This window comes from Capricornis sumatraensis, chromosome X (assembly GCF_032405125.1).
Source record: "Capricornis sumatraensis isolate serow.1 chromosome X, serow.2, whole genome shotgun sequence".
NCBI lineage: Eukaryota > Metazoa > Chordata > Mammalia > Artiodactyla > Bovidae > Capricornis > Capricornis sumatraensis.
In genome coordinates this window covers 26913476-26937061 of record NC_091092.1, presented here as the reverse complement: position 1 = coordinate 26937061, position 23586 = coordinate 26913476, and the positions used below count along the sequence as shown (strand labels likewise).

General features: G+C 44.2%; 1 protein-coding gene across 3 annotated transcripts in view; it reads right to left on the bottom strand.

The window, feature by feature from the left end:
* Window positions 1-764: 764 nt before the first annotated feature.
* The window catches only part of LONRF3 (LON peptidase N-terminal domain and ring finger 3), a 34383-nt gene continuing 11561 nt past the window's right edge, over window positions 765-23586 (bottom strand). For all 3 annotated transcript variants that reach the window (XM_068962764.1, XM_068962765.1, XM_068962766.1), the window contains 8 exons: window positions 21147-21411; window positions 20309-20399; window positions 11322-11436; window positions 9009-9130; window positions 6535-6693; window positions 5479-5641; window positions 4325-4474; window positions 765-920 (listed from right to left, as the gene is read on the bottom strand). In XM_068962764.1, coding sequence (XP_068818865.1) covers window positions 765-920; window positions 4325-4474; window positions 5479-5641; window positions 6535-6693; window positions 9009-9130; window positions 11322-11436; window positions 20309-20399; window positions 21147-21411 — 1221 coding nt within the window. The remainder of the gene's footprint in view (window positions 921-4324; window positions 4475-5478; window positions 5642-6534; window positions 6694-9008; window positions 9131-11321; window positions 11437-20308; window positions 20400-21146; window positions 21412-23586) is intronic.

Genomic DNA, 23586 nt, shown 5'->3' with positions numbered 1-23586 from the left:
TTCAAATTGAAAGCAAAATAGAATCTGTAAAGACAGATGATCTTAGCATGATGCTGAACTTCCTTTAAGCATCTAATTGGATAGATACTGAAATGGTTCAAGAACTGGGGTCACATGTAGCACAAACTGTTAAAGCAAAAATCACACATTTCTAGTATTGTTACTTCCCCCTAGGTACATGGTAAACCACAGCAATAAATAAAGCAGTATTTTTCAGTTATGCACACTTAAATAGTTACAAACACACATGTAGGGGGAAAAAAAGATATTGTAGTGCAAAAAAATAAATTATTAAAACAGAAAGAACTATGAACATTATTTTACACAATGCTATATAAAATCTGAAACATTTGGAATGAGATCTCAAAAGTCAGTAAGATAATGTAGCAACATGATTAGGAACTGGGTATCACATTTCAACCACACAGTCATTCCTCTATGAAAGACAGAAAATTAAAGCAAAACCACTTTAAACTTTGAGAAAATTTTATGTCAAAATCAAAAAATTTTTTTTCTTCTGGGCTCTTAAACAACCTCTGCTGTGCATGTAGTTGTGCAGCATGTCAAGAAGCATCTTCAGAAAGAAAGTTGCAAACAGATCACATTTTTCTGGTCTTTTCACTGAATTTCTCTCTGATCAATAGCAGGAGAGTGATTCTGTTTGATACTTCCTTCTAAGATGTTATTGCAATTAGATATATTTACAAGATGACTCCCCCGCAGTGGTGGGGGAGCGTGGGGGCTCCTTTTCAGCAATCCACTCACTAGTTCTGGTTTCGGGATATAAAGGCCAGGACTCGCCGAATACCATTCAGCCGATCCTTCAGGGACCTCATTGCTAGGAACGGGAGCTGAGCTCGGCTTTCCAATGGAAGAACCGCTAATGTCCACCAGCACCAGGCCGGGCCATTCGGGTTGATCTGCAACAGAGAAATGGTATGGGTTCATCCTATTCCCACAGAAGCGATCCCAGTCTGCAGGCTTCCAAAGCTGCCAGGAAACAATCCAGGTGGAACTGCTTCTGTGTGTGGCAGAGACTGCTAATTACACCCCCTCCCCAATATCTATTTCCCTTTATCTTAGCTGGGCATACAGCCACTGGGGCCGAGGAGGGGGAAGCTACATTGCTCAGTCTCCTTTGCAGCCATAAGACAAAGTCCTGGCTAATGAGATGTAAGAGGCATTGATGCGTATAACTTCTGAGTCATTCTCTGGGAAAGGGGCATGTGCCCTTGCCTTCATCTTTCTCTCCCTTTCCCCTGGGCAGAACGTGGACATAGTGATGATCACTTTCTTTACTCAGGAGGATGAGGGCAGCAGTTACAGGAGGGTAGAGCTTTGTCAGGAATGAGCCTGGGTGTCTGAATGATCTCACGGAATACGGCTGCCCTAGCTCCCCATCTCTATGACTTTTGCTCTCTATCTAGTTTAAGCTACAGTTATTTTTGGTAGTGGTTAAAGCAGACACATTGATATCTTAATAAATACACCATACCTTCTAGCCAGTGTGATTTCATGAGCTGAACTAGCTACTGCAGTCAGCCCTCCATATCCGCAGACTCAACCAACTATGGACTGAAATTGGTTGACTGAATCTGCAGACATGAAACCTGTAGACGCAGAGGGCTGGTTGTACTCATTGCTCTGCATCACTTTATAGAAGGGGCCTCCTGGAACCAATCCCCCGTGGAGACCGTCAAGAGATGACTATTCAGCCTCTTCCACCTCTTAGATTCTGTTTAGGCCCTTAGGCCTAGTATGCAAAGCATGTGAGCCTTCAGTTCTTATGGCTTCTTACGCTTTGTGTGTCTCTTACCTCCCTTCCTTTCCCTGTTTCTGGCTGAAGGCAAGAGTCTACATATATATGCCAGGTCACTATATGGGCCACAGTTAGCTTCTCCCCAAAAACCAGAGCCAATGGTTCACGGTCTCAAAGGAAAACTTTGCAAAAATTCCAATTGCAAAACACAGTCACACGGAAATATATTCCACCCCAGGTTTCCTCAAATAAAGAGCTTTCCCACCCCCACAGAAATCCTGCACCAAAATTCTGTTTGTCAGCAGTGTCCCAGGCACACATCGTAGGCATTGCTGACTTATTTTCTCGTTGTTTAGTTGCTCAGTCCTGTCCGACTCTTTTGCAACCCCATGGACTGAGCCCTCCAGGCTCCACTGTCCATGGAATTTTCCAGGCAAGAATGCTGGAGTGGGTTGCCATTTCCTTTACCAGTGATTCTTCCCCACACAGGGATCAAACTCACGTCTCCTGCATTGCAGGTGGATTCTTTACCACTGAGCCACCCGGGAAACCCAACTTATTTCCTACTAAGCCCCAAATGAGCTTCCTGCCCACATCCTTCGGAAGGTTGGCTTTAGGACTGCAGAGAACCACATTCTGGTCAAACCATCTACACATGGGATTATTTGCCTCCAAGTTGGTCACCTGATTTTCCCCCAACCCTTGCTGCCTCTTTGCTTCTCTATGCCTCTAGATTCATTTGGATTCTTTTTGTTCCTCGCTGCAGTCTGTAACATCTCCTCCCTCCTCTGATAAGTTCTGAATGTTAGATCGACATATCCTGAACTGTATTTCCCAAGATCATTAAGAAAGATATTTAAGCTAATGTTAATACATGTGGCAGTTTCTAAGAAACCCCCTCGGAGCCTTAGAACATTCTTATTAATGGGACCGCTGGGGCTATAGAATTGAATGGCTCAAACTAGATGGTTTTTTTTTTTTTTTTTTGCTGCTGCTGCTGCCAAAGCAACATGATAACAGTCCTCATAAGAAATGAAACAGAACCCAAGATTTCAGCTTTCTGTGTCACTGAGCCCTTATGAATCACTCTGTGGCATCCGTGTTTTCTTTTATGGCAGAGGCTGTCACCATTACTGAGCTCTATCTTTTGCCTGACTTGGGGAAAATGCTTTCCAGAAGATGAAGGGGAATATTCAACTTGATCGTGAGCTTTCTCAGAGCTCCGTCGTAGTCATGAGTCACACTGGCCCAGAGCCAGGAGCCTGATCACTGGGAAGCATTAACTGCCCTTCTCCCTCCAACATTCATGATGCCTTTGAATAGGGGGAAGGAGCCACATTTGTGGTCTGGAGAAAACAAGACACTTCAGCCCATTAGGGAAGAGATTGGTGTTTTACAGCCTCAGAAGGCAAGAGGAAGAAGGAACTTTAGAGACCTTCTCGTCTACCTCCCTCATTTCAGAGATGGGGGAAAGTTGACAAAAGGGAAAGGACTTGCCCAAGGTCACATAGCTAGAGGTAAGGAGGATCAATCTTTTAGCATGGATGTCAGAACCAACATACTCTATTTTACTATTGTGACAGAGTCAAGAATAAGTATAAGTCAAGAATCAAGGAAGTTATGGGGATGATATTGCAGAAGCTAGCTCAGAATGTGGAAAGGTGATGGTGTGAAAATATTAATATTTGACAATAACATCTCCAATCTTGTCCTCAGTTCAGTTCAGTCACTCAGTCGTGTCTGACTCTTCGTGACCCCATGAATAGCAGCACGCCAGGCCTCCCTATTCATCACCAACTCCTATTCCCTGATTTACACTAGGTACGGAAAGCTTCATGAAAATTAGCTACTGTCACTTTCCTGGGGAGCTTTTTTCTGATCTGCAGCTGGATCTCTCACATGGACCTATCCCTCCAGGAAATAGATTGATCTGGTAGAATCTAGTGAGCTCTTTTCTAGTAGAGAAAAGGGTAGATTTAAGGATTGGGTCAGTTTTCTCAGGAAACTTGCTCATCCCATAACGAGGATAATGATAAGGGTCTAGACCTCCAGGGCTAAGCTTCAAGGGAGCTGGGTATGAAAAGTTTCTGTGGTCCTGCAGCTGGAGCCCTGCAAGGTGGCTGGCCCTGAGCAATGGGGAAGAGAGTTCTGAAGCCCCTGAGACATGGCAGCCTTTGGTCTCAGTTCCCCTAGATCCCCTTCTTTTAGGCCTGGCCTTTTGTGAATCCTGTCACCCTAACACATCACCACGGTGGGCATCTGGACTCCCATGAAAGACTCTTCTGTTGATGATGCCTGTGCTCCCATCCTCTCACTTAACTAATCTCTCAAAACCTGTCTTGGATCCAAATTCCTACTGCTTTACTTTAGTTACCCCAAGTCTGACTTGGGGTCCTTTTGTTCTTAACCATGATACCCACTGCCTAGCCGAATGAGACCAATTTGGATCCATCTTCCCCTCTACACTAAATTTGCTGGATGGAAACCACACACCCATCTAATCACAAAACCCAGGCTCTCTTATCTGGTGAGAATGACTGATTACAAAGAGACATTTTCATATACCTGGGGATCAGCATCTTTCTCTGGCATTGGACCAAAATGATTGAGTATCCGGTTCTTCAGAGATGATTTGAGGGAATGGAACCATGATGACGCTTGCTCATAGACACAGCTATGTAATCCCATGAGCTCAGCACAATCCTCTCCTTGAACCTGAAAGTACCAAAGTGGAATGAAGCGTTCTGTATCTTCTCCATCACACCTAGAACCCTTTTTAACACGTGGCTCTTTGAGCATCCCTCCTGCCACCCTCTGGGAAGGCTCACCCTTCTGGCTGTGGGCTGTGTGATGTGTGAAAGGCTCTTCAGCTGGATGATGGACTGTGTGGAAATACTGCTGACAGTGGTGGATTGGAGAAAGGTTCAGCTGGGTAAATGAGCTGAAACAGCCAGACATATAGAAAACTAATGATGCAAACTGGCCTGAGTGGATGTGTGCTGTTCACCTAGGTTGTGCTAGTTCACAGCTCTCTCCTTTTCATTTTTGACATCTGCTTTCCCATTGCTCCCTGGGAAGAGGGACATGAATGTGTCTGTGTCTCAGCGTGTAACTCTATCTTCCAAGGCAAATACATTTATTCATTGAGCAAATGTTTATTACTCTTGTACTAAGAAGTGAATATAAATATCAATGATTACAGGATAATTTAGCCATTAATTCAGAAAACCCAGGATTAACTGGACATGTCCTCTTTCTCACTTATGGAATGATGGATTATTGGGAAGGGCTCTTGGCCACGTTGCACGTTTAAAAATAGAAATGTGCATGTGAATCTACAATTATCTCAAAAGAAAAGTTGTAAAAGATAAATAAATAAATAAATAAATGAAATATATATATGTAGATCCAGCTCCAGATCTTGGTATCTCTGGCAGAGACCCAATTCCAGTGCTGAATGGGCTGCAGGGTTGATCTGGCTCGGCACCTCTCATGCACAGATACAACTCAGCAACTAAGCAGGGGAAGGCTGGACAATGGGCTGTGCACTGCTGTTCCACAATCGAACTGCAACCCGGAGGCATTCAAAGTGGCTGCAGCAGATGGGGAAGAAATCCCCAGGCTCCCATCAGTGCCGAGAAATCCTCCCGTAATCATCTTGATCTGCCAAGCTACATGGCGAGCCTGGCTTCAGAATTCTTGGCACTGGCCACCCTCACCTTTTGGTCTTCAATGTATTCGATGTCAGCTGTGTTGTAACCATCCCGCTGGCCCTGATGGAGGACCTTGAAGCGCCTCTTGCCTATGCTGTCGACCACTGAGCGGCCATCAGCAAAGAACTGAACGTTTCTGATCTCTAGGATGCAGCCATATTCCGCAAACCTGTTTAGAGGGAATGGAGTTAAGAAAGTAAATTCTTGATAAGCTGTTTCCCTGGCCCGCTATCCCTGCTCCATCTCTATACCCCATGTTGTATCTTGAGGGACTTCTGCCTTCTTGTCTGTCCCAGGGTCTATGGCTGTAATAACACCACAGGCAACGCTTGTGTGAAAACTGATCTTAATGTGTAACTGTTACCGTTTATTGTACTGTACTCAGTACTTTATCAGAGAAGGCACTGGCAACCCACTCCAGTACTCTTGCCTGGGACATCCCATGGACGGAGGAGCCTGGTAGGCTACAGTCCATGGGGTTGCTAAGAGTCAGACACAACTGAGTGACTTCACTTTCACTTTTCACTTTCAGGCATTGGAGAAGGAAATGGCAACCCACTCCAGTGTTCTTGCCTGGAGAATCCCTGGGACAGGGGAGCCTGGTGGGCTGCTGTCTATGGGGTCGCACAGAGTCGGACACAACTGACGCGACTTAGCAGCAGCAGCAGCAGTACTTTATGTGCATTATTAACTCCCCAATCCTTCCAACAAACCAGAGAAGTAGGTACTATTATTGTACCCATCCTACAGATAAGGAAACTGAGTCACAGAAAGGTTGAGTTATTTGCCCGAAGTCAAACTTCCTCCAAGGCTGGAGCCAGAATATGAACCCAGTCAGTTTAATTCCAGGGCTCACACTCTTATAAAACAAGTTTTAGAATATGTATCAGCTATTTAATAAAAGGTTGATCCTTGGGTGCCTTTAAACAGGCAGCCTCTCACACGGTAAAACTAGGGGCCAGAGGGACCCTGATCCTTACAAACGCACCTGGAAGGGCCCCGAAGTAAAACCACACATCCTTTCCACCCAACCTCCCTTGACGCACCTGACTCCTCGCTTACCCTTTGACAGGATCTCCAAGGCACATGCCAAACTGTCGTGTGCCTGTCTCAATGCATCTACGGATCATCAGACGGTAGCAAGGCTCAAAGATGTGCAGGGGACAAGGAACCGTGGGGTAGGCCATGGTGCACACGAAAATAGGCACGTTCTTATTTAAGCTGTCAGGAAGAGCAAATGACATGGATCTCACAGCATGGGAGCAGAACAGAGAAAGGCTGGTCGAATTTCACCGTGTGGATCCCCCACAGGAAGACAAGGAGGCATAAAGTGTGGACAGCTGATAAAAAATAGTAAAATGCATCTGATGCTGTAGGCTGAGTCCCATTACCTGATGCACAGGTTAGCCTAATGGCTATGATTAAAATGGATATTCTATACATCCTAATTTGGGTAATGAAGTTCTCTAGTACCTTAACATTGTCGATGATAGTTATACCTCATATTTTTCTTTCTTTTATACTCTCCACTCCAAACAATCTCTCCAGGTGTCTTGCTGGCAGTATGGGGAAGGGCACTGGTGGTAAAACTGGACCCAGCTCTCCAGAGGGATGGTGGGAAAATCTCTGCAAGATCCCTGTGAGCATCTCCCATTTGCAAAGCTCCCAGAGGATGTGCATGGCAGATCCAGCTGGGAGGAGGGAGCAGTAGAGAGGCAAGAGTAATATAGCCCAGTGATGCTCAAATGCTCCTGTGCATTGGAGTCACTGGAGGCCCTTAAACACAGACAACCTGGCCACTGCACCTCGCCCTCCCAGAGACACTGGTGCAGTGGCTCTGAAATCAAGACCTACGAGTCTGCCTCTCAATGTGTGCCCATGAAGATTCAGACACACAGCCTGATGGGGAACCACCAACCAGGCCAGCTCCTCCCGATCACAGTTCTCTTGTTTGTCTAGTAAATCCAACACAGGGACATCTGAACCTAAATCTGCCAACAAATATAAGATTGTCTGCCCAAATCTCAAAAGGATTAAATTTGATTCCCCTAAAGGAATATCCCCAGTAAATTCCAGTGTTTATTAATAAGACATTAAATGATACGTGAGAAGAGGGTTCAGAAAGATTCAAGGTGAACTTAATATCAGAAAGAAAGATAAAGACTCCTGCAGGAGATCTAACATGTCAATGAGAAAAGAAGGACTGCACTTCTGGCTTCCCAGGAAAACATGTTAGTCAAAGGAAGAGGTGCAAACTGGTTTCAGTTTAACAATGTTTTCTATGGGGTGGGCATAAAACCAGAACAGCCTCCTCGGGAACTTCACCCTCAGAACACTGAAAGAATCCTGCTGGGAATGGGGAGATGAGTGGGCAGCAGTATGAGAGGCAGAAATTAGTGACTTCCCACTGCTTTTTCTGCTACCTGAGGCAGAGAGTTTGGAGCCCTACTTTCATCTCACCCCTACTCGCTACCTCTCACAACACCTGTGATGGAAGAGGAATCACAATAACCAGAAGCATTTTTTTTTTCAGAAGCATTCTTACCATTACTTTTATTAAGTGCTTACTCTGCACAAGCTCATTTGATCTTCATAATGAGTCCTTGAGGTAGGAACTACTGTTATCCCCAAGTTACAGATGAGGAAACTGAGGCCCAAAGACATTAAGTGACTTGCCTAAGGTCATGAAGTCTACTCACTTTGTGGCAAAACCGTGTCACAAGCTCAGGTCTGACTGACATCAAAGTTCTTAACCTCATAGAACCTCCTTATGTATCTGAAGACTGTCTTCAGAATACAGCTGACCCTTGAACAACTCGGGAGTTACAGGGACTGACCCTCTGCACAGCTGAAAATCAGCATGTAACTTAGAGCCAGCCCTCTTTACCCATGCTTCCCTGGTGGCTCAGCTGGTAAAGAATCTGCCCGCAATGCAGGAGACCTGGGTTCAGTCCTTGGGTTGGGAAGATCCCCTGGAGAAGGGAACGGCTACCCACTCCAGTATTCTGGCCTGGAGAATTCCACGGACTGTAGAGTCCATGGGGTCGGAAAGAGTTGGACACAACTGAGTGACTTTCACTTTCATTGATCTTTATCCATGGTTCAGCATCCATGGATCTGACCAACCACACATTGGATCATGCAGTACTACAGTATTTACTACTGAAAATAATCCACATATAAGTAGAACTGCATGATTCAAATCCATGTTGTTTAAGGGTCAACTATACTTCATTCAGTTCCCCTGATAACTTATTCCAATCTAATCCTGCCCATGACACCCAGCTACTAGTGCCAATAACCCGGTCAGTGGTTTGACTTAAGTTTCTTCAGTGGTGAGCTGGTAAATGAACAATCAGCTTTCTAGGGTGGGGAGGGGAAGTCCTTGTTACTGCATTTGCCAGTTTTCGTGGTGTCAACACTCTCACTGTGGCCAATTTCAAGCTATCAGCATGGTATTATTAAATGGGGAAGATATGTGCACTTTCAGTTCTATGAGCTGGCGTGAATGAAACTGAAAACAGCAGTGTGCATACTTAGAAAGTTCTTCCATTTCTTCTTCATAAAGCCTCCTTCGTTCCTTGAGTTCTTCTGGAAGGAATTTAGCTATTAGCTCTTCCATTATGACGTTTTTGCTGTACTTTCTTGATGCCAAGCACTACATGGGGAACAAGGCAGTTAGATATTATGCAGTCATCAGAGAAATACAAAGCACTTCTGATGTAATCAGTAGAACAGTTCAGTGACCAACATACTGGAGTAACGTGGATCGACACATTGGCAGCTCATATGGTCATAATGTATATAATCTCTGGAGGTTAGAGTTTACCTTAAAAAAAACACATGCAATGAATTACTTTTATAATTAGAAAAAATATTTTAACAAGGAAAAACACCTGCATTGAAGTTTTAAAAATGCCATAGCTTTCCTAAAACACTGAAATTGATTATGATCGTGTTTCTTGTCAATTAAGGGAGACAATCTTTTCCTTTCCTTTTTTCTGATTATTGTGTTTATAAGCTCCCAGAATGTTCTCCACCTGAGATATGCTGAAAGTCCATGGTCAAACGGTTCAGGGAACGAAAAAGCAATTTTAAAATCATTCATCCTTTCGTGCCCTGCCACACTCTCAGTGCTTTGCTTCTGGATACTTTGAGTCTATATATTATAACGATTTTTCTCCTCTAACTTAAGTATTTTTAAAATAAACTAAATACTGGTGATTTCATTTGCCTATTTATTTTTTAAATGATAACATCTAGATATCACTGAAATTACGTTATAAACCCTGATTTCAGAACCTAACTCAGGCTCAACTGTCACTATTACTCCCATCCCAAACAGCCCTAGTCTATGCATATCCAAGGAGCTGTAAGGAGTGGGTGTTAAAGGCGTGAACCAGACAATGGGGATGACAACATCTGCAGAGAATTGCTGATTATGGAAACTACCCACACAGACCCAGCAGGGGGAGCTCCTGAGTATAACACGGCAGGCTTCAGACATTTTTTCCTTTGCCAACGTATGTCTATTCCGCAGTGAACATGATCAGAATAAGATATGTCTCTCTCTGGAAAATGGTGCGAATGTGACCCCAGGTGAATACCCAGAGACAGGTGGAAATAACTTCTAGCCCCTAAGTCCAGGACCCCACAGCCTCTGCTTCCAGGATGCCTTCTTAGCCACTGCTATTGCCTGGCTGCAGGAAAATCAGAGGCTTGCCCAGTCTTTGGGAGAAAGCAATGGCTCAGAAGGTAGCCTATTCAAGAAGGAGGTGACACTTCTGCTGATGCTAAAACAAAAACCCAGGAAAGGCACATATTAAAATGTCAACAGTATATTTTCCTTCTTTCTGCTGTTCTGAATGTTGTAATGTTCCCACAACACGAATGCATTATTTAAGTATAACAGCCATGGGCTCCTCACCTACAATCAGGACAGCAATCCCACCTCTTTACCCAGGCCAGACATGACACTGACTCTCCCCCCAGCCCAACACACACCCTCAGGGCTATCCTGGGTGATTATCTCACTTCCTTCCCTTAGTTTAAATGGTGGGGTGCTGGGAAAGCTCAACATGTGACTTCTCTGGATCTACATTCACCAAGAGAGAGTCTTGCATCATCTCCAGCCTCTCCTCAGGGATGACAGGGGTCAAGGAACATGAATACTAATTGTAAATGTGGCAAACAAGTCCCTGGCGGGGGGAGAGGGGCTGACAAGATGGATTCCCGAATCTTCTTGTGCTATAGAAAATTACAGCAAACCCACTTGAAAAGCAAAGGTGGGTGTTTGTGTGATTCATTTTAGAGGACTTGGAACCCCCAGAGATTTTCAAGCAGACAAATACCTGCTAATAATAACGGAGGCAGCTGAGGAGAGGGACAAGGACCACAATGAAGGGCTGTGAGGTTTTCCTGGGAACCTGGGAGTGATCTCTTCAAACTATGGAATAAACATTGATGATAAAGGAACACTGGAGCTCATAGATGAATGAGCCAAGGCCAGTGAATCAGAGGCCATGATGGGATTAGAACCAAGATCTGTGTTTATCATCAATTTGATCCATGTTTATTACCATTTTGATTCATGTTTATCATCATTTTGATACTTTTGTTTCCAACACAGATTGATCTCACTGCTAGCAGTTCATAAAAAGCTAGCTGTTGCCTCATTTCCCTGGAGGACTTTGTGGAGAGAGGAGGGGTGGCTCTAAGACAGGAGAAATTGATGGTCTGAAGGGATGTTTTGCTCTAGCACAGTGCAGTGGCTTGGGATCCAATAGGATACTGTCTTCATACCCAATTCCAAATAAGCTAACCCGATCAAGAAAGAAACAACGTTTTACCTGGGAAAGACCGTCTTTGCACAGTGGACACTTCGCATTGTGATCTAGACATCTTTCAAGGCATTTTAAGCAAAAGGTGTGCCCACAGGGTGTTGTGACTGGTTCGTAGAATAATCTGAAATTTAGGAATCAAAATGGAAGAAAACTGCAATCAGACCAAACATAAAAGACAGAGCTATTGAATGTTAAGGTTTTTACAGTATTATTTGAGAAAGTCTATGCGTGGGAGTAAGAGGAGGGTTCTTTTTCCTTTTTAAAAAACAATCCCTTACACTTTGGAAAACCATTTGCTTTTTATTTCTGAGCTGGATTTAAATGCATCAAATAATGCATTTATTAAAATTTAGGACATAGCTAGATCATTTTATAACATCAGTTCTAGTCAGTCTCTTCCAGAGCATCCAGATTTTTTCCCTGTCAGGTCCCAGAAAAATGAAGATGAATGCCCAGAGTGTCTGATTAGATTCCATTCTAAAATACTTAGCCAACCTGTTCACCTGAATATACGTAAACACATAGATAAAGAGACACAGAGACAAATACACACACTCCCATATTTAAGCACTTTATATAATATTAAATGGAAAAAGACGAGGTTTATTTGCTAACCTTGATTCCATTTTTCATCTAAACAATGTTTACAGTCTGAAGGATCTCTAAATTGCACCTGTAACAAACATACTGCCTTTTACATGGATGGATTGTTTGCCCAGGGGCAGTAGAGTAAGATTATTACTGTGCTTATTAATAGACAGACAAACACATACATAGATACATGTGTATACATACACATTCTCCAATTAGATCCTATTTTCATTGCTTTGCAGGAACTGGCTATTTTTTTCAAAGCAATCTGAGCCTCTTTTAAAAAGCTGTTCTGTACATTCAGAGATTCATGGATTTATTTTGCTTAATGAAAGTCTCACCTGCAGTAGGACCACTGGATGGAGGCAGCTGAAGATGATGCTTCAGAAGTGGAGCTCGCACTCTCCAAGAGGACAGAAAGAAGGGAAAGACGCCAGAACAGCCTATTTTGACCTCACTAGAGTGTTCAGTTGAGAGCAAGAGGCTGCAAGCTGCACAGCCCCCTCGTGTGGCCAGGAGGTGCACCAGCAGCCTGGGCCACACAGCCAGGCAAGCAAAAGAATCAAAACATCAGAGCTGAAAAGTACTTGAGAAAACATCGAGCCCACCGGCCAGAATGAAACACATCCAGAGTGAATGAAGTCGCTGATCTAAGAGTACACAGCCAACTGTTGGCAGATGAAAGTCTTTCCAACTTCCCCTTCCAGCCGTATGCCCTTTCTATTAGAACAATGATTCTCAACCGTTGCTGTATTCGAGAATCACGTGGATTGTTTTTTCTTTAAGTAGCTTCTTAGATATATTATTGACATGCAATAAATTGCACATACCTAAAGTGTACAATTTGATAAGTGTTGACACATGTACACACCTATGAAACCATCTCCAAGATCAAGATAATCCACATACTTGTCACCCCCAAATGTCTCCTTTGTGTCCCTGGGCAAACCCTCCCTCTTGCTCCTCCCTAGACCACCCTCCCCCATCACCTGGGGAACTTTTAAAAACTATAGAGGCTGGACCTCACCTACAGAGATTCAGATCAGTTGGTCCAGGGTAAGAGCCACGCATCAGGATTTTTAAAGCTCCTGGGTGGTTTTAATGTGCAGCCAGAGTTGGGAGTCACTGAATTACACAATCCTACTAAACTCTGCATGGACAAATCTCCATTGGTCTCTAAACCTAATTATCAGAATCCCCTGTGGAACTTTAAAAACACAGACATGGAAAAGTCTCACTTGATAAAGTTTGCAATTCAGATTTGTTATTTTTAACAAGCCCAGGAAGGTCTGGACCTGGGAAGAAGTTTTTCATATATTTACTGTTTTCTACTTTTTAAATAGTTTCAATGTGTTTAAAAAGTAGTTAACGTGTCTAACTGAGTTAATAAATTTTAGTTACTAAATTGGCCAAAAAATAAAATTAATTTTCAAAAAAAACTCTTTAATGGAGGTCCTAACCAGTGTACTAAGGCAAGGGATAAAAAAGTCTGAAGACTGAAAAGTAAAAAAACAAAGCTGTTGTTATTCATAAATGGTATGATGATGAACTTAGAAAATCTAAAAGAACCTTGGAATGATTATTAGAATTAATAGGAATTGAGATATTTAGCAAGAATGCTAGACAAATACACACACACACAACTGTAGTTCTACATACCAGCAAGAAGCGTGAGAGAATACATTTTTTTAAAGATGACATTTACGATTGCTTTCGAAAGTCAAGTGCCCATGAGTGAAGTCAGACAAAGACAAATATAATGGTATCACTTAAATGTGGAATCTAAAAAAAAAGTAGAAATGAACTTATTCAAAAAACAGAAATAGAGTCACAGACATAGAAAACAAAATTATGGTTACCAGGGGGTAAGGTGGGGAGAGAGATTCGGATTGACATATACATACTACTATATACAAAATTGATAACTAATAAGGACCTCCTGGGGGCTTCCCAGGTGGCACTAGTGGTAAAGAACCCATTTGCCAATGCAGAAGATTCAGGAGACACGAGTTCTATCCCTGGGTCAGGAAGATTCCCTGGAGGAGTGGCAACCCACTCCAGTATTCTTGCCTGGAGAATCCCATGGACAGAGGAGCCTGGCAGGCTACAGTCCACAGGGTCACAAAGAGTTGGACCACGACTGAAGTGACTTAGCACACAGCGTTCAAGGACCTACTGTATAGCAGAGGGAACTCTACTTAATACTCTAGAATGGCCTATATGGGAAAAGAATTTTTAGAAGAGTGGATATATGTATACATATAACTGATCCACTTTGCTGTTGAAATTAAGATAACATTGTAGATCAATTATGCTCCAATAAAAATCTTTTTAAAAAGACAACAAAAAAATGAAAAAGAAAATCAAGTGCCCAGGAATAAATCTAACAAAAGCTTATGAGACCTCTATTATAAGAAACTGCAAACATTTCATTGAAAGTAAAAGAAGACCTAACTAAGTCCCAATGAAAGACCCCATTGGGTTATTTCACTTGTTTGTTTGTTTTGTGGAGCTTGGCAAGTTGATTTCTAAACTTCATAAGGCAAGGCAAAGTGCCAAGAAGAGCCAAGACACTTTTGAAGAGCAGCAACGTGGGAGAACTTGCTCCACCAGACATGAGGATTTATTATAAAACAGTACTGACTGAAAAGCAGAAAGACTAGCACAGGAACAAAGAGATCCGTAGAATAGAATACAAACCCCAGAAACAGATTCAGACCCAGATTCCTGATTTTTTAAAATGTGGCACTTCAAAACAGAGAGAAGATTTTCCACACATAAATAGAATTCTCAATAAGTGCTATTTGGGATAGTTGGCTATCCATAGGGGGCAAAGAAGTTGGACTGATTCTCATACCATACACAAAAAGCAACACCATGTGGGCTGTAAAAAAGAATGTGAAAGACAAAGAGTAAAGCTCTTAGAATACAAGACAGAATATCTGTATGACCTCAAGGGGGAAAAAAGATTGCCTAAACAACACACACACACATACACACACACAAATGCTAACTGTAAATGAAAAGATTGATCATTGTTACCATATTCAATTTAAGAACTTGTTAGCGTATTGAAAGATGCCATTGAGAGACCTTTCATGTTGAAAAATGTCTTTATAATAATAATATTTAATAAGCCTCACAGAATGGCTTTCTTCCTTAAACTATGTGCATATACAACTCTGATAAAAATTTAAAAACCAAATTAAAAATTAAAGGCCATTAACAAGAAAAAAAAAAAAGAAAGGTGCCACTAAGAGCGCAAAAAGGCAAGTCACAGAGTGGGAGAAGATATTTCCAACACAGGTGACTAATGAAGGATTTGCATTTAGGACATACGTAGAGCTCCTACAAGTCAGTAAGAAAAAGAGAGATAACCCAACTGAAAATGGGGAGAGTTATATATACACTTCCTTGGTGACTCAGACAGTAAAGAATGTGGCAATCGCTGCAATGCGGGAGACCCAGGTTCGATCCCTGGTTGCGAAGATTCCCTGGAGAAGGGAATGGCTACCCACTCCAGTATTCTTGCCTGGAGAATCCCATGGACAGAGGAGCCCACCAGGCTGCAGTCCATGGGGTCACAAAGAGTCAGACGTGACTGAGCAACTAACACACACATATATACACTAGTAGACATTAAAACTGTTCAGAGTAACATTGTCTGTAATAGCCCTAAACTAGATACAACCCGAATATCCATCTAGAATATAACTGATTTTGTTAGATTCATACAATGGGACACTATACACTAGTGAAAATGAACAAATTTCACCAACATGCAATAACATGGATAAATCTTCATCCCGAGGAAAAGAAGTTACAACAAAAGAATACATTCTGGATAATTCAACTTACATTAAGTATTTTTAAACAGGAAAAACTGAAATTGCACTGTTTAGAGATAAACACAAGAGTGGTAAGACTTTTTTTTTTTTAAAAAAAAGAAGAGATAAAAGTCAAGATAGTGATTTTAGGGGCAGTGGGGGGTAGTGATTTAGAAGTGACATACGGGCAGCTTCCGGAGTCCTGGTAATTAACGTTTTCTTTCTTGGGCTGAAAGGGATTGCTTGAGTAGCCTCTTTACAGTATTTTATGAGAATCCATTCCTATTTTTATGTACTTTCCCAGTGTATCTATTTCACAATTTAAGGTATTTCTCAAGATTGTGACTTGCAGGCTGACTTTGTGAACCACTGCTGTGATCTAACTACTAGAAGCAGCCAAGACAGACGATCTCATTTCCTCAGTAATTTGAAACCTGTGAATCTGAATGCCTTTTATACATTATTTGATGACACTAATGATGAAGACTGATTGATGAACCTGTATCTGTAAAACTATTTTTCCTGAGAATTTCAAAATTGGGCCTTTTGTTCACTGAAGAATGTAATCCACATACAAATAATAATGATATAGCTAGCCAATTAATTGCAATAACTACTGACATTTAATGAGCAGATCAATGTAGCAGACACAAAAGGATACAGCAACTCTTAGCAAGAGCTATGATTAAAATGCCCCTGATCCGAGTGGTCACAAACAAGAATGCTGCCACAGATGCTGCATAATTATTGCTCTGAAATAATTCAAGGTTCAGATGCTTCGAATATATCATCTTTCAATACTCAACCCACTTCTAGTCAGGCTGACTGAGTAAAGAGACTGGGAACAGATGGAATGCATTTCTCTTGCTATCAGGAATGTGTGCATTGCTGTTTTTCATATAAATTAGCTTTATATAGTCATAGGCAGTAGTTAATTGGATTAGCTCTGTTTTACTATGGAGGAAATTGGCTCAGGCAAGTTAAATAACTTGCCCAAGGCCACACAGCTAGCTAGTAAATAGCAGCACTCGGGATGTGAAGTCACACGTGATTCTCAAGCCCATCTTCCTTCTCCACTAGATGACACAGAGACGACTGTGTGCGAATCTAGATCTTGGAACAAACACCATCCGTGTACATGTAGATACACACTCACACACAAACACACCCTTTTCTCCTTCTCTCTCTGTCTCTCTCCCTTCCCTTCCCCACCACCAGAGAGAGTGAGAGAGAAACTCTACATATAGAGGATAGAGTTAGAAATATATACTCAAATTCCTCTCCCTTGTATTTATCACTTTAGGAATGATTTCAGAAAACACTTCAGGGAGGGATTTATAAATCAGTGTAGGGCCAGATTTTCTCACAAGAAAGCATTTTACATTGTCAGGGTGATGGAGTAAACAATAGTAATAATAAATGCTTTCAGTTAGATGTCAGCCCGGATAAAATGTTTGGCTTGTCTGGAAATAGCTATCTTTTCCCACCAGTTACATCCTTGTATTGTGCTCTTGTGTGGCTATCAAATGAGAGCAAAGGGGGAACAAGGAGGAGGGAGGGGGTGGAGGGAGAGAGAGCGAGAGAGCAGTGAACTGACTCTGTAACACCCAGCTACTTGAGCAGCTCAAACTAGGTTAAACATAAAGCTTTTCATTTCAGTGGACAAAGGGGCCACTGGGCCATTAGGTAACTGGTTCAAATATCCAACATTCCTGCTCCACAGCAGGCCCAGAGGTGACCCCAAGGCAAGGGTATCCAGAGCAGGTGAATCTGAAGGGAGGATTGGCAGTCATTAAAGATGGAGGAGGAGAGTTCTGAGGTGTTGGAATCAGAGACCAACTTCCCCCAGCAGACCTTGTTCTGTCCAGCAAGGGGGACTCGGAGACTGGGAAGTTTCTCTTTAGCTCACCCTCCAATGATTGCTCCATTCACTCTTTCCACCATTTTCCCCTGAGGAATTTATAAGCAGCTCCTGATTTTCTCTCTAGACTCAGAACAGATCAATTCCTACTCTAACTCGTCTTCAACCAAAACAGCACCATGGCGCTGGATTTTATTCTTGAAACCTGCACAGGAGGTACACGTGTGCAGTTTCATGACCCGGCAGATTGCTTGAAAATCTCTCTCACCATGAACCCTCTCCACCAAAGACACAGGACAGTCATGACAGAACCTAAGAATACTTCTAATCATGATTAGAAAAATACAAACACTACAGGAAACAAGAACTTTTTCAAGACTGCAATAATTAGAACTAAAGCATGTATCTGGAATGGCCTCTGTCAACATGTGATTTCTGACTTGGAGACAAGCCCTGCTGGAAGGGGAACCACATGTTTCTGAACTAGGGCTCCAATTTTAAGAGCCTTGAGATTAGAAATGTTCTCTAGACTTGGCAGGTTTCTTTTCGACATCAAGCAGCTCCCGAGTGTCCCCCGTGTAACTCAGCAGCCCATACAATAGTTGCTCCAGGCAAAGATGGGTTTTTGCTTTGAAGTCTCATTTAGAACAGAGGGGCAGGATAAGGGAAATAATGGCTTTTCAACTCAGAGCGAGCAAACTCGAAGGGGGTCTTATCCTCTTGGTGTTTATTTCTTGGACCAAATTTCTAACCCTTCTCTGAAGCCCCCTGTTGAGATCAGGGACAAACAAGATGAAAGGGAGAAAGCAGACGAAAGGGAACAAAAGAACTTCAACCTCAGAATTCTTAGCCCTCAGGGAAAACACAAACAGGATGAGTCTGCATGTTTGATTTTGCATCCCTGGGATGTTGGGAGGCGTGTCCAGGAGGATAAGCTGAATCAAGTCTATCAAAGTCTGACATCTGAAAGACCCTGGCTCTCATCACTGGCTGAGTACCATAATGGCATTACCTGTGGGGGCCCACACCTCAGCTTGGAAAGCAGAGCTTGTCTGTCTCACACCTTGGCTCTGGCTTGACCCACCTGCTACATCATTGTGATGGGGAGGGGGCATAAGGGACCGGGTTATACAGCTGGTCCCACCCTCACCCACTTCACCTAGAACTCTGACAATATATGCAGGGCTTGCTTCAAGTGCTGCTACGTTCCTTATCAAATCTGTCTGAGCTTACAAGCAAATCTGACAATTCTCTTTTTTTTGAGAGAGAGAGAGAAAGAAAAAGTACATGTTCAGGTAACAGCTGCCTTACTCATTTTTATTCAGAGGACAAGAAAAGTCACTTTGAGCAGTGACAAATGCCTGGGATTGACGTGGAAGGCATATGTGCTTGTAAAGGGCAAGAAGACATCTGAGGGGCCTCCATTGGCTGCATCCATCTGTGTGATGGACCAAAAGATTTTTCTTGACCTCTCTTGTCTTGGTTCAGTCATCTTAACAACTTTTGTGCAAATATCTCAGCCTCCTTTTAAAGCTCTTTTGCCAAGGGGAAGGCACATTTGAGAATCTACTGAAAGCTGTGGACCTTGTCCTGGAAAACACTCTCTCTCTCTCTAACACAGACACATACCTTTACATATAACATCAGGGAATCCCTAGATCTACTAGAATCCATACACAGAACCCCCTCAGGGGTCAATGGACCTAAAGCTAAAGAACCTCTGGTCTAGGAAAAAAAGTTAACATTTATTGAGTACTTACTATATGTCAGGCACTATTCTAAGTGTCTCAAATAGATTTTCTCAATTAATCATAACACCACCATAGAATAGGTACCACTGTTCTGTGTTTTACTGATGAGAAAACAGTGGTGGAGAAAGTCACTTGCTCCAGGTCAAACAGCCAGTAAGTGGCACAGCCTGGGTGGAAACCCAGGCCATCTGTTTTTGGAGACCTCCTCTTAGCCACAAAGCCAGGGTTGTGAAATGAAACAAGTGAAAGTCATTTGTTTTTGCAGACCACTACTGCAGCAGTTTCCTATTTGTATATGTTGTGGGGTGGGGGTAGGGGAAGGCATGTATCTCCAGAGATCTGAGAAAGTAGAGACAATGTGGCAGTGGGTGGAGGAGAGACTCTTAGCCAAGTCGTACATGCCCACTACTGACTACTGCGCAGGCAGGTACAGACAAAAAGTGAGTCCAGCCCCCTCTTTGGCTTCCAGAGAATAGGCCTGTGAGGCTGACACTGGCACTCACGCTTTGAGATCTTGATCTAGTAGCCAGTAGAAATTAGTTCCAGGGTCCCAAACTTAGAGGCCAGGAAAGTGATGCAAATGTGAGAGGAAGGCAGTGGCCGAGGGAGGGGGGCCGTGACCAACTAGAGTGAGTGTCCTGTCTCTAAACATTCACCTTAACAACAACCCCCCAAATCCCATGAGGGCTGAACAAAAGACATCCAGCCTGTGGACCGTCAGTTTGACCTCTGAGTAGACAGTTTCCTTCCTGCTCTCTAGGTATTCCCAAGGCAGGAGTGCGGGGCATGTGATCCGTAAACAAGGGACGATGAGCTCGCCCGTGTGACAGTCAACGTGACTTCCATTTTGTTAGAACCATGTTTTTCTGTGCTAATCAACCAAGCCATAGGTCACTAGCAGAGAGGTGCAGACACCAGAGGGGTAGACCTCTCAGGCAGTAAGCGACAGGACACCTCACATACCTCATACAGAGGGAGCATTCAAGGTCAGAGGCGTCAAAAGATGCCAGTGGGACACTGAGCGCAGGCTTGGCCCGGGGGTCAGTGGAAGGATCTGTGATGTAGAGAGCAGAAGTCAGAGGGGAACCAACCTTGGTGTCACAAGACAGCACTTCTAAGGCCAAAGAACCCAATCATTTTTTTTCACTCAGCCACTCTCATCACCTCCCCGAGAATTGATTTAGTGGCCAAGTGAGACACTGAGAATGGGGTACCCTGATACAGGCACGTGGAGGCTTCCAGCAGCCCCAAAGAAAGAAACGCATAGGTCAGGGATTGTCTGGGAGCCCTGGGGGGGCTTAATTCAAATGGAACAGGCACCTCACTCTTGACAAACAGCTGCAACGACTCCACGGACTGAGCCAGGCCTATAGCTGACACTGAATCTTGGCACTGGCAGCCACTCTTGGAAAGATACCAAGCTGCAGCTGCTGCTTCTCAGATGCCTACCTACGGGGACACGACTGGGAACGAGCAGGATGAGGCCTGATGGAGCTGCCCGGGTCCGACTTCCCCGGAATGGGGAAGGGGGTGCAGAGAGGCTGGCCTGGAAGGAAGTGACACCATCAAGGGCGTGAGATGTCATTACTTGACACTATGTTGGCCCATAAGCCCTGGCTTTCCCTTAGAATTCATATGGGGCACCAGCAGGATGCTAGGAACTGCTGGCTCTCACAGAAACCCCACAGCCACCCTAGAAGTGGCAGAGCAGAGGAGCCATCGTGTGGAGGGGAGAAGCCTCCACACACTGCTGAGCCCGGGCTCCCCTCCAAGCCCCCAACTCCCTGGGTAGAGTGTGCACCTGGCTTAGATGCTTTCTTAGGCCTCTCTGGGTCTTGGGGTTCAATTTGGCAGTGCTTCCTTTTCTTCTCCTGGCATTTGCCAGTCTTATTGGAGGCAGCTTGGGAAGAGGCAGCGACCCCCTTCTCCTCCTCCGCTCCAGCCGAGTCTTCTGTGTGGTCCTGTGGCCCATCCCCTGTCACTGTGGCCAGGTTCATCAGGCTGCCCCCCTGGCCCCTGGCTGCTGCCCCCTCCTGACTGGAACAATGTGGGCGCTCGGGCGTTTCCTGGAGGAAGAGAGAGCCAAACATCAGAATCTACTGGGGCCCACCATCGACCTCTGATAATTGTCTCCAGAAGGGACGAGGAGAAAACACTGCCTAGTCCTGACCATCTAGAGGACAGGCAGCTTAACTGGGCGGCAGTCATAAGGCACAGAAGGCCCAGCTGGGGCAGAGTAAGGCATGCAGGGAGACAGTCCTTGGGCAGCAGTGAAGGCAAGATGCCAAGTGCAGCGCCGGTCTCCACTCCTCTCCAGTCAGACCCCAGTCACCAACTGAGGGACACCAAGGCATGCAGTGCAGTGAGGGTAGATCCTGCCACTCGGCCCTTCCTCTCACCCTCACTGCCATTCCCAGCCATCCTCCAGTCCCACACCCAGCTTCCAAAGAACTTTCGGGAAGGTTCTGGTGCAGGTGTGCTCACAGGCCTGCTGAGTGCCCTCACGCTCCAGAGCTATGTTATACTGGTCAAAGGAACTAGGAACAAATGAATCCTTTCACTAGATTTTGGGCAAAAAGTCTGAAAAAGAGACAAGATCATCTGGCAAAATGATCAATAACGTCTCTAGCCTTTTCAAGAATTTTTGTCCAGGAGAGAGATCTAGAAAAAAAAAAATCCAATGACAAAGTGTTTATGCAGGTTTACCTGGAGAACCCCTCTCTACTCTACAATCAAAGTGCATGGGTTAAAATGCTCAGGTTGTAGTGTTCCCTCCAACTCCAACCAAAAAAAAAAAAAAAAAAACACCTGATAGATAGATGAAAAATGGGGAGCGCACAGCTGGGAGAAAATGATGAGGTGAGGAGGAAAAGGCTTTTCTGAGTCTCTAACCCGGGGAGTTCAGGGTTTTATCAGCACTATGGCACTGCCGCATCGTCAGCTTTCCATGAGCCCTTGGCAGAGTCTACACAGTACAGTGCTTTGCAAGGCAAAGTTTGGGTAGAAACCCAGTCCCTACTCCTCAGCTTCCTCATACAAGAAAGCCAGGGGTGCTTTTTTTTTCTTCATTTCTGATTGGGCTGCAATTAGAAGTCACTCCAGGCACTTGGGTTCAGTATTATGGTTCTCAATCCTGTAATAATGATCTCAAAGAAGTACTGAAATGCAGGTGGTGCTAGCGGTAAAGAACTTGCCTGCCAATGCAGGAGACATAAGAGATGCGGGTTCGATCCCTGGGTCTGGAAGATCCCCAGGAGGAGGGCATGGCAACCCACTCCAGTATTCTTGCCCAGAGAATCCCATGGACAGAGGAGACTGGCTGGCTACAGTCCATAGGGTTGCAAAGAGTGGGATACGACTGAAGTGACTTAGCACGTAGTACTGCTTTGATTTCAGGATATACTCTAAGTTCTGCCCATCACCACCACCCCCCAGCCTTTTTGAGTCAGGAACACCTGCATTTTGTTCATTCTCCAGAGCAGGGAAAGAAGTCAGGGAAATATAAGATTTTCACCTGTCAGAGATCCCAGAAGCCATGGAGACCCTAGGGCTCACACACAGAGGAGGACACGGGCATGGATAGCAAGCAGGCAGATGCTTCGAGTGGCCTAGATCTTCAGAACTCACCTCTGTCCACACATCTGTGCTTCGGAGCCCCAGCTTCTGCCCACTTGCCCTCTGCTTGGGAAGTTGGGGCCTGGAGACCATGGTTTTCAAAGACTCAAATCCCAGAAAGTTAACACTTCCTAAGTTGCTTCCCTCTCCCCGGCTCCACATATGTGCTGGAAGTCTACTTATGTGTAAGACAGGTGCAGGAATATGAAATGACCTCCACTTGGGGATCAAATGGAGATGTCTTTGCACAAGGAACTCAGCTGGTACTCAAAGACCAGCAGCTTGAACAAACAAAAAGCAGGAAAGGAGGGGCTGTCAGGCCCTCTTCCCAGGCTCTGCCCCTAAGCTCACCCCAGCTGAATGGCTCCTGGGGAAGTGGGCCTTTCTAGTTCTGTCACCTCTCTCAACTGGACCTGATCAAGAATTGAAAATTGAACATAATAAATCATCAACCTGGGCCCCTGCCTGAAATCTAGTTTTATGTTTAAATAGCCTTTCAGCAAAGAAGACGGCCACTAGCAACTCCATTTCTTCTTTCTTGGGAACCAAACAAAGTAGGAGGGTGAGGGCTCACTCTCCATGTTTGCCCACAAAACAGCCAAACGAAGCGTCAGGAGCGAGCTGGG